This window comes from Dermacentor variabilis, chromosome 9 (genome assembly GCF_050947875.1).
Source record: "Dermacentor variabilis isolate Ectoservices chromosome 9, ASM5094787v1, whole genome shotgun sequence".
Classification (NCBI taxonomy): Eukaryota; Metazoa; Arthropoda; class Arachnida; order Ixodida; family Ixodidae; genus Dermacentor; species Dermacentor variabilis.
This window is the reverse complement of record NC_134576.1, coordinates 102152995-102164978: the sequence shown is the minus strand read 5'-3', so window position 1 is coordinate 102164978 and position 11984 is coordinate 102152995. Positions and strand designations below refer to the sequence as shown.

At 49.5% G+C, this 11984-nt stretch overlaps 1 protein-coding gene across 1 annotated transcript in view; it reads right to left on the bottom strand.

Annotated features, from left to right (window-relative positions):
* Window positions 1-543: 543 nt before the first annotated feature.
* Window positions 544-11984, bottom strand: part of LOC142557189 (serine/threonine-protein kinase ICK) — a 62466-nt gene continuing 51025 nt past the window's right edge. Inside the window, exons 4-6 of the mRNA XM_075668870.1 lie at window positions 10663-11002; window positions 6918-7025; window positions 544-679 (exon numbers count right to left, since the gene is read on the bottom strand). Of these exons, the coding sequence (XP_075524985.1) occupies window positions 560-679; window positions 6918-7025; window positions 10663-11002 (568 nt within the window). The 3' untranslated portion in view covers window positions 544-559. The remainder of the gene's footprint in view (window positions 680-6917; window positions 7026-10662; window positions 11003-11984) is intronic.

Below are 11984 nucleotides of genomic sequence, written 5' to 3'. Positions count from 1 at the left end.
AAGAGCACCGTCTCTCCTAGCAGCTTCAGCGCAACGCTAAACCTTGCTATCGCCTGCTTCGTCCTTCGGGCGACACTATACCTACATTGTTCTCTCCCCCCCCCCCACACACACACACATTGTGAAGCAGCAGTTATCACGATGTTTATTACGCGTTGGAGATGTGGCGAACCGACCACCTCCATAAGCATGGATCACACTCTCGAGCGAACCCCACATGATGATGAACATGTACAGATGACAATAAAAGCCCACTGTATATATATATATATATATATATATATATATATATATATATATATATATATATATATTATTTGAAGCACAAATGTTTGTGCACAGTAAAGAACCCCAGGTGGCCAGATTAATGCGGAGCCCACCAAACTACTGCCTGCCTCGTAATCATATCGTTGTTTCGGCACGTATAACGCCAGAATATATATTTCACCGCACCCTTAGAAAACTCTATTCGAATCTTCGATTCGATTTTGGAAATCAAGCTCCGCGGTTCAAACACCCCTACACAATGAAAACGTACCTGTCCCCGACTGAGCAGCAGCTACCATCTCGCGCCGAAGTCGTGCATCCTGGCCGAGGGCCGCACAGCCAGCGGCTTATCGGACAGCGCCCAAAGCGGCCGGCCCCCGCCGCGCTGCGGGGCCGCCCCGGACCCTTGGTCCTGCACGAAGGTTGCAACGCGCCGGCTTGTTGGTGCGCCACCACGTACACGCTACACGCTCAAGAGCACGTGCGACTACACAACGCGTGGGCGACAGAAACGATCGTGTCCGTTGAGTGCTGCGCTTTCTACGTCTGTGAATTCTGCACGTACGTCCAGGCGCTCACTAGGCTGCGTCCGGGAATTGTCGCTATGCACCGAAAGATGTAAAGCGCCGTCGAGGGAGCGCCGCAGTGCAATATCTTTTTTACAGTGTAGCTGTTAGAACCTTGCTGGGTTTCTCTTGACGTCTGCAGCTTCGCCATGCTGGAGGAGAGAGCTGAGAGAGAGTGAAAGCAGAGTATAAAAATAGCATCGCGCAGCATAGCGACGCGCCGAGGGCGAGTGGTACCTAGCGGGGGAGAAGGAGCGGCGCGGCGGGGACACAGGTGTGTGACGTCATTGCTCTCCGATAAAAACCCACACGCTCGCTTCGGCGGTCCTCTTTCTCGCAGTGGAAAAAAAGATTTGCGTGGCTTTGCTATCGCAAACACCATAGACCAGCGGAGCTGGGGAAAGCCCAGCAAAAGTTGGACTAAGCGTGCGGTTTGGCACTACTTTACTGTCTTTCCCCCAGCTCCACTGGTCTCTGGTGTTTGCAATAGCAGAGTCACGCATAATTTTTTAAAGGGCCCCTCATCAGGCCCCATAGCAAATTTTGGTTATACGATGGAAGGTGTTATGTGTCCTCTAGGGAGGATTCTGCCGCAAAGTTTTTTTTTCAAATTGGCTCATTAATAGCCGAGGTAGAAATATTTCAGTGCCGCGGACCCATGATTTCAGGAGGTGAGCTATACTGCATAGCGAGACTCTCTCCACTCGCCCTGTCACGCCTCCTCAAGCGAAGTTCCTTCCCTGCGTTCTCCCACACCGGACCTCGAAAACCGCACGACGCATGCGTGTCACGGGCCCCGCCTTCATTTTTTTTTCTCCTTACTTTTTTTTATGGCACTGCGCTAGTGGCGTTGCGTGCGAGCTGTTGTGATTGTTTCGCACAGCGCATGATTTTACGCGCTGTGCAGGACACATGACTAGCGGTGTAATTCAGTTCTACACAAATACTGAAGCAGACCAAGCGGATTGCAGAGCATCATCACGTGCTGGAGCACGGTAAAAATGGCATAGTTTCGGTACCTGCGCACGTGTCTGCACGACCATGGGAACAAGCAAAAAGAAAAAGAAAGAAACACAGACATTCCGTTTGTGTGCTTTATTATTTCTCTAAACTTCGATTTGTCAATTCAAGCAACAGATCACACAAATAACAGATATTGCCTTGAATAATTCTCGAAGTCACGTATCACCACGGGCGACGTCACACTGCGGACACGACTACATAGGCGCAGGGACACGACTACGTCACCATCCGGCTTGGAGCGCGGTCGCCGCGAGGGAAAGGGAAAACGGCGTTCGGATTGAAATTCCAGACCTTTCCGCGGCACGTAGCGATGTAATTCTTTGCTAACACGATCGTTAGCCCGCATTGTACGCTCTGCGCTTGTCAGCTCAAAATGGCCAGTCCTGGTGAGGGGCCCTCGTAACATTGACGTAGAGCAATGTTGCGAGCAGGCGAGCAACTCGCCCCTCAGCGAAGGCCTCGAAGTTCGAACAGTGCCCGCAACTGACGTTCCTCCCCAGACTTTGGAGCCTAGAGCTGATGACACGCCTTGCACGTGCCGCGCCTCTCTCTCTCTCTCTCTCTCTCTCTCTCTCTCTCTCTCTCTCTCTCTCTCTCTCTCTCTCTCTCTCTCTCTCTTTCGTTTTTTTCTTTTTTTTTGCGCAAGTAGAAAGTTGTCCTTTGACGACGGAAAGAGGTATGTCCTCAGTGTGGTGGCTATCCTCAGTGGTGCTTTGAGTTTGAGGTCGGTCTATCCCTGTAGGAGAGCGACCCACCCGGTGTTCTCGCAGACATGTCGTGACGTTTCTGTATAGCTATCGCTTCAAAAGCAACGTGAAGGCTGTTGTTTCTGTTTCTCCACTACAACACCTTGCACATGGCAGAGGAACGTAAGCTAATCTCTCATTCACAATTTCGTGCTCGTGTCTTACGGAAACCGGAAACATTCCGCGTACCCTACTACATTGATTCATCTATGTTGCGGCTACAGAACGCGGACTGCGTCTACACTCGAACCTCATGCACATCAAAAACGTCAAAACGGATTTGTATATAGCCTTGAATCTCAACCTGAGCATGCTCGCTGAACTGCGTTGTGTTGGCTTTGCAACATACTTCTTCGGCCGGCAAACGAAGTGTTGCTTACCGTTGAAGAAGTGCACTCGTCAAATACGTCCTGAAGAAGAAAAAGCCCTAGTGTTGTATCTCAGACGCACACAGTAGGTGCACATTAATGGACACGCGGTTGATAAATAAGAACAACCGGCCAACCGCCGCCACTATGTTCATTTACACGCGGCTAGGGTGAGAAATTCTTATTTATATTGTCGTATATAGTGCGCTGCAAGAGCAGAAACTAAGGCCAGCACAGATGAAGACGAAGCAGACTGTACGCGCGGTTTGTTCCACTTTAAACACCGAGCAGAATACATCTTTCCCTAATATCTTTTTTTTCTTCTAAACTTCTTTTATTAATTTTCTGCGAACCGCCCAATTCTTGACCAATACCCCACGGTGAGTTATGTGGAATTTGTGCAGAGGAACAAAAACTTCGCCCGCCGCCTGGTATGCCGCTCCACCATTGTATATAACCTGTAAATACGCGTATATTTGTCTCTCTCCTCTTCTCCCCGTAACATTTTGGTGGAGGTTGCGGGTTCTTCAAGACACAAGGACAATTTATGCAGCCGGCGCTCCTTGTATCCATCTGCAATGCCAGCTCAAGGCGACAATGCTTCGGGCGCGTCGTCGAGCCTGCCCACGGCCATCCTGGCACAACCACCACGTGACCCAGGAACGTTTTCTGGCACCGACAGCACAGATGTTGACGATTGACTTCAACTATACGAACGGGTGAGCGCACACTACAACTGGGATCATGCTGCCTAACCTGCTATTCTACCTCACGGGAACGGCTCGGGTCTGGTTTGAGACCCAAGAAAAGAAACTCGCCAGCTGGGACGTGTGCAAACAGAAGCTCGAGGATTCGTCTGGCAAGCCTGTTGGCCACCGAAGTGCTGCACAGAAATATCTTGTGTGCTGCGTTCGAACTTGAACTGAGTCCTACGTGGTCCCCATTGAAGAAGTGCTTGCACTTCGTCGCAATTTTGACGAGAAGTTGTCAGAAGCGGAAAAGATCGACCACGTGCTCAAGCCTAGGCGCCGAATACGGGGGGCTCCGGTGCCCGAGCCCTCTCCGAAGGTTCTCGTGGGGCGGGGGGGGGGGCAGATAACCCCCCCCCCCCGGTAACGAAACATGCATGAAGGTCAATTCGCTTGCTGCTGCCGCGATTCCTCATTCCAGAATTTTCACTGCGAGTTTCCGCGCTCATCGAGCGAGATGTGTTCATGCTTACCTGTGCGCGCGTGACACCGCCCTGGTTAATTTAATTAAAATACGTTGACGGGCTGGTTGGTTTGAATCCATGAAAGAATGTGTAAGCGCGACTGAACAAGGGCGTAGAAAGAAGCCGACACACAAAGACAGCGCTGTCTCTGTCTGTCTGTTTCTTTCTACGTCTTCGTTAAGTCACGCTTACACATTCTAACATTGTTAATTTAGTTAGTAAGCGAATGTTTACAAGTTTATACGGCCGATAGAACTACTGTCCTTACTTCGTACAACTATCTATTAATTTGCTATTGCAATCACTGCTTCGCCTATCGGGCGGAACTGCGAATATTTTTTATCAAAAATAATTAAATTACGAAGTTTTACGTACCAAAAGCACGACATGATTACGAGGCAAACCGTAATGGGGGAAGATGGAATAATTTCGACCACCTATGGTTCCTTAGCGCGTGCACCTGAATCTCGTGTCCTTATAACGCTCTCTTGTCCTTATAACGCTCTCGTGATTAACACTCGTGTCCTTGTAAAAACACGGGCGTCTTTGCATTTTGCCCCCGTCGAAATGAACCCGCCGCGGCTGGTGTCGAGCCCGTGGCCTCAAGCTCAGCAGCGCATGCGCCAGAGACACCAATCTACCGCGGCGGTTTGTAGTTAATAAGCCACAAACAAATAACAAAAATATTCGCCGCAGCGTTCAGTACGACAAGCTGGCTTCGCCTCATGTCGTCTACCTACTGAACGTCACGCCGGGAAGCCACACTTGCATTTGGAGGATGTGTAGAGCCGACGGAAGAAATACGAAAAGGCTTAGCAGAGCTTGGCGCTCAATTGAAGGTTGATTACGGGCGACAGTTTTCGTGCAGAAGGGCTTTGGCGAGCCCCCCCCCCCCCCCCCCCCCAAAGGAAATCATTTGTGAAAGCTGGCTTTTTCACAATAAGATGCTTTAAGAGGAGAAGCCCACTCCTGCGAGTGCACTCGTTTTACAGACGACAGGATTTACGCCGAGTTGTTTATGCAGGTGAGTAACTGCGTACGTTAACATATTAATGATACGCTAGACTAACTAACTAACTAACTAACTAACTAACTAACTAACTAACTAACTAACTAACTAACTAACTAACTAACTGATAAATAATTAATTACATAACTAACTAACTTACTAACTACATTAAAACACATCAACCGGGATCAAACCTGTTTGATATACATGCCCCTTTTTTGCGAGAGGAGGGGGCTGACTGCACCATATTGCCTGTCTTTAAATATGCATCCTTGGCATTCCGGTATTCTCGCCGGAAATTTATTCCCGCTTCCTAACGTAGAGCGCCTGTAATGCTCCACGCGAGCAGGATTGGCTCCGAGCAGTCTGGCCGCAGACCCCTAACCCCCCATTACATTAGTGCTATCCCGTTTCCCCACCTGTGTACCGTCATCGTGTCTGTCTACAACGAGGGTTCTGCGAACAGAATGTGAACACTGACTGTCTCGACCTGTACATGACATTGGAAACACTTTAATCACGATACAAATATCCCAGTACGTTTCGGAAGAGGGTGTTTTCAGCTGTAACCTGGAGTTAACTCTCCCAAATTCAACACCGGTGCGCCTGGTTTTATCCAGTGAACTTTGAATTATATATATAGCAATTTCCATGACTCAAGAAATCAATTTTTTGAATAATGCATACTTCTGGTTCTCGTTCTTTACTTTTAGAAAAGGGGGTGGCGGATTGAGAGTACACAACGTTGTTTTTAGCAAGTTGTTTGAGACGTGCGGAAGCGTTTATGCATTTCTGCAGGGTCTTTGCTACGAGCTTGCTGCTCAACTGCACGAATGCCTCGGAATAACACAGGCAATTCCAATACACGGGCATGACTTGGCCTTGGTGTGCTGCGCAGCAAGAAACGAAGGATATGTGCGAGCAAAATATCGATCGTTAGGTCAGAGCACTCGTGCGCTAGCAAAACTGAGCGTCCAGTGGGCCCGTATTCGTTTTAGTTTTTATATGTTTGGTGAGCCCCGCTCTGTTCTCTTGCTATCCTAGATCCGCGCCTGCTTTGCCCGAAACTTAGTTGCAGTCAAAGCATACGCTCAGACACCAAGAACGCCAGTTCCCCAAGCATGATAATAAATATGCTTGGTATGCTTTCAAAGTATCTTAATACTGACGAAGGCAGCGGCGTATCCAGACATATTTGGGGGGGGGGGGGCAGTTGGGACGGAGAAGGGGAGGAAGGGAGAGGGTGCTGGGAAAGCAGCAGACTAACACAGAAATTTCGGGGTTGAGGGTGGGGGAAGGCAAGTGCCCGGTGCCACCTCCTGACTACACAGAGGGTGGTGTTCCAGAACTGGTTTCGAGGATGTCATTCGTTATAGAAAACGCACAAGAAAGTTGAATTATAGAAGAAGGCAACTGAGAACATCACGTTGTAAACACGACAGTCATAGCGCAGGGCCTCCGAGTGTCGACGATGCAGCGCTGAATGACAGCGTCCCATTCATCATGCAGAGAACACAGGAGTATAATAAACATTACCAGGTGTGCGAAGGGAAACAGAGCAGTAAGCAAAACGTTCACACGACTACGCGGCACCGATCAATGCTCACGTAGTTTCGTAGCCCCGCTTTCGGCTGCGGTGCTGATCGGCGACGACGAGGATGGTCGATACCGCGGTCGATCCGGCACGTGGCCGCAGTCACGCGAACATGCATGTGGTCTACTTACGTGTCCGACGTGTGACCGGCGCGAGGCGACGCTCTGCTGGCGACTGTGAGGCGACGGGTACTGCGAGTGGGTCGACGGCGTACCCGTCAGGTACGGGTAGCGCAGTGCCTGTTGTCGGGAAAGAAAGAAAACGAAGCATACCACGATCAGCGCAATTTAACCGCTAAAACGTTCAACACGAAACGACTGTGCCAAACGCGCGCGAACCGCGAAAGGTGAGCGGCCGAGCCACGTTTCGAACTGTAGGTCGTCTCGCTGCCCTACTTTTTTTGGTCACGTAGTGAGTGACAAAACAACGGACGTTACCCGTTTAGCTCGCTGTCGATACGTTTTTTTGTGTTGTCATAGTAGCGATTTGTGGCAGCTGACTGCTGGGACACGTAATCAATGGCGTCTATATGGACGGCGGTCTGCAAACAGCGGCTTGTCTGCATGTTTTATGCTAGCGCAGAGTGCGATCATTGCAATTGCGTGAGGCCCGGCGTCAGTATACATTGCACTGTATGATCTACACCGTGTGGTGCGAGCATCGTTAGCGTCCAATTACAGGTGATTTTTTTTTACGTTTGTAGCTTAGGTACAATCACAGTGATTACGGGTTGTCATTTCTTTTCTCACGTTCCCGTTCGACACATTGCCTCGCCTGTCTTAACAAAAGGAAACGCAACATTCCTTTTTTCCTTAGCCCTCTAGCAGGATACAAACGTAGACGCACACCCACCGCGGCGTCACATTTGTTTGTTTGTTTTTGTTTAAAGTGAAGGTGTTTGTGACTAGGCTTCCGTGCATTCTTGTTCTGCGTCAAGCAAAAATCTATCATCATCAGCAATGACTCGTACCCCATTAAGCAAGCAAAAATGCAATGGCTGATCCCTCTCGTAATGCAGAGGATATATATATATATATATATATATATATATATATATATATAGTCACGCAAATGTGCATAAATAAATGTGTGTGCGTACCTTTCGTCACGATGATTACCGATCAAGACAATAAATGTGTTCGTACCTTTGTTCAAAATTCTGCGTCACCTCTGTGCCGATTGCTTAACAGCTTGGCTGGTCATCCGCCTTCACAGAGTGGAATGGCTCATGATTTTTTTTTTCTCTGACATAGTATCCTTTTTTACTTTTTTAAAGGGTGCTTCACTGCATGAATGATGTGTCGTGGGAGGAAGACGACACTCGCAGGCGGAAGAACTAGGCGCGGCGAGGAAAGTGTAAATTACTGCGTCCCACCGACTCCACGCAGTGCTGCGAGAGATATGGGTCGCGTCGTCCAATCACAAAAGAGAACCGACCACGTGAGGGGTTTCTCCATCGCCCGCCGCTGATCACCTTCCGCGTGACGCCGACTGAACGGAAGCTTCACGGAAGGATTACAAGCGCACATTGGGCGATCCCTGCTTCCTTTTCGGGAATTCGCAGTCGGCTCTCGTTACTGACTGACTGACTGACTGGCATGAGCTCCGAGTACTGACTTGAATATTGTTGCTTACCACGCATGGCACGAGATAGGCAATGAGAAAGAAGACTGTCTTTGTTGCTTAAGCAATGAGCGATCGACTGGCGGCATGCCTCTCGACAAGAAGAAAGCATATAACCAGGAGAAAATGACATTGTCTCAGAAAACAGAACACAGCTTTACGCGAGCTTTACTCTGTTTCTCTGCGCGGCTTTAATCACGTTTCTGAAGTCGCGCGGGAACGCGTTCACCATATCATAGATAACCATGGTGCTTGAGCGTAGAGTCGTATACTTTCCGGAAAGACTACGCGTGTCAGTTTGTATCGTGTATCAGTTTTCAGGTGCGCCGATAGATGATTGTGACACGTTCTAGAATTGACCTCGTCGCCGCGAGCGCATCCGGAAGATTCGATGGCGCGTGTATGAAAGCGTGCAGACGTAAGCGACCGTCATCCGATTCGACGACCGCCGACCACACTTGTTGCTATCGCCGTCGATGAGCGGTATCTTACGGAGGGCACAAGTTCGCCAAATAAAATTGTTTCCACTTGATGCCGCTGACAGACACGGCCAAGGATGTGCTGCGCGGTCGTGCTACTGCGGTATCTGTGTATTCCTCTAGTCCCATGTCTGCCAGCGTTGTAACGTTTTCCAGGTATGCTTATAACATGCCCACCACACAGCTGTTTACAGTTTATTCCGTGCTTGCCTGCATGATAATTGCATATTTTATTGGGACCCCCTTTGAAACCTGGCGGCGACAAACAGTCACCACCTAGCCTGTTTGATCTAATCAGGTTTTGATACATCTATCCCAGTCTGGCGTTTTGGCTACCTCACCTTCGTCTTTTCTTTATTCATCAAAACGTCTACTATATTCTCTACTACTTGAACATCTGTACTATATTGAACAGCTGCGTGAACTGATGACACGGTTCGCCTAGGACGACGACTTTCGCCTGCTAATTGTTGTTCAATAAAGTTTAATACTACTACCACCAACGCCTGTTACGACTTCAGTTCTATCAATCTCTTCCATGTTTCATTTTTTTTACCCACCAATACTCTAAACGTCTTTTGCTTAGCTCGACTGCTGGCCAGTTAATCGTTCCATCTTCTTCGAATCACAACGTTTCAGGGAAGAGGGCGTCTCCTACGGGTTTCGCTGGGTGAATTACCTTCGCATTCCATTACGAGTTCTACTTAAGTCTTTAGATTGGTCCCGTTGCAGTGTTCTACGTTAGTCTTTAGATTTGTCCTGTTGCTCTTCCTTTCCTCTTCCCTTTTTCCTCCCCTCCTTCCTATCTTCCATTGCTTTGCTGCTGTCACCTCCCTTCAGAAGAGTAGGCACGCGTTGTGCCCCTTCCGGTGGCAGTTGCCAGCCTGCTCTTCGCTTTCCCTTTCCTGTTAACTGTGTATATGTGTATACGTGTTCAATACAAATAATAATAATAATTACGATCGATGTGCCGACTCGCTTCCGAACTTTTGCTGCAACAAACGCATGCCTCATCTTGTTGCGAATATTTGCCCCGGTATGTCTTTTGTGCTCGGGCAGCCAGCTCGGGGGCCTCAAATAGCAACGCATTCCCTGCCCTTTGTTTCGCAGTACATGATGTTACGTATAGCAGTGGGGAACGGTGCTGAACACGCGCTGACTGTCAACAAACAAGACGATTTTGCGGGAAAAACGATGTTGTTGTTGTTTTGAGGCAACAACAATAACAACACAGCAACAAGAACGCTCCGCTGGTTGGGGCAGCCATCCTGCGCACGAAGCACTGCCGCGGCTTGTAAATAACCTGTAAGCACATCTTTACGTAAGCGCTTCGCTGATTCCACCCCGTGGTATTTTTTCGCGGAGGAGGTGCGGGACGTCAATCCCCGTATACCCTCCAGATTTCTTTCTTGTCACATTCGTAAACCATCTGGCCTGCCGCGGTTTGCCGCCACAGCCACGTGACAAATGTTGACCGCCCATTTTCCCAAGTCCTTCTTTCGGCGAAAGGTATATAGCGTCACTGCCGCATTATTACCATTATTATTTGTTTTTAACACATATAAACAATTAACAGGAAAGGGAAAGCGAGGAGAAGGCTGGCAACTGCCACCGGAAGGGGCGCAACGCCTGCCTACTCTTCAGAAGGGAGGTGACAGCAACACAGAAATGGAAAATAGGAAGGAGGGGAGGAAACAGGAAAAGAAGAGCAACATGCGTAGGCGCTCAATAGCCGCGGGAGGCCTAGCTCCTTGGCGCATGCGCGTCTACGTACCAGCAGCGCGGTGGGCCTCCTCGCCGGGTTCCAGCGGAGCAGGTCCCGCAAGAGGACGAGCGCCTCGCGGCTGGCGCTGGGCACCACGGCGGCCAGCGATCCCTGCGGGAAGTGCGGCCAGCGCAGTTGCAGCGCCGCGGCCAGCTGGTGTCCCTCGGGCCACTCGCGCTGGTCCGGCGTGCCCAGCACGGCGCAGATGCGGAACAGCTGGTCCACCTCGTTGCGGCCGGGGAACAGCGGCTGCAGCGTGTACAGCTCGGCGATGATGCAGCCCACGGCCCACAGGTCGATGGGCGAGCTGTAGGTCGTCGAGCGCAGGAGCACCTCCGGGGCGCGGTACCTGCGCGAGTGCGCGAGTTTCGCTCGTGGTGCTGCACGGGGCGCGCGTGGAACTTAAGTCGAAAAGTGACCCGATACTCACAAGAGCGGCCGTAACAGACCTTTAATGCGTGAGCATTGTAGGAACGTCGAAGTGGGGGAAAAAAGTGCGTGCGTGTGGAGTGTGGGATGCCAGTCACGTGGTAGAGGTGTATATATATCGCAAATCAGTTCTGCGGAAGCCTGAAAGGTGGACGAAAGTGCATCAAAGGAAGAAAGAATTGGCATCCACCCGAATTATAGCACGAAGCCACAAAGGAAACCCATACGGGCTTATCAGACAGAAATCCTCTCAGTTGACCCGCACCAAGACGAATATTTATTTAACTGCGAGGCTTTCTTTCTGAGAAACCCGTATGGATTTCCTCTGTGGCTTCGCGCTTCAATTCGGGTGGATGCCAAATTTTCCTCTTTCACAGATTATATATATATATATATATATATATATATATATAGTGAGCTCCTGAACAACACTTTAGAATGGTTTGAACGCGTTTTACATCATGGATCCGGGACCCCGAAGAGGTCCCGGATCCATGCATAATGCAGACGCCTTTCTCTCGCATTTACCGCTAATTTCGCCACATAATTTTTTTTTTGGTAAGCTTTTCTGCGAGGCCTCGCGCGAGAACATTGGCAGAGAACATATTTTAATGCGAAAGCATTATACCGGAAGGGAGCGGAGATTAGCGAAATGACACTGTCGCTTAAAACTCCTCCTCCAGGCTAAGAACGAGAAGGGAAACCGAGTTGCCCGATTTTTCTTAGCCACACGCATATGGAGCCAACAGGTAATAAAGCCAGGAAAAGCACAGGGGAAATCAGCTGCTGTTATTAATTGAAGTGCGGAAATGATAAGTTAAAGTGAATTGAAAGTGGACGAAAATAAAACAACAACCTGCCGCCGGTGGGAGGCGAACCCACAACCTCCACATTACACGCAC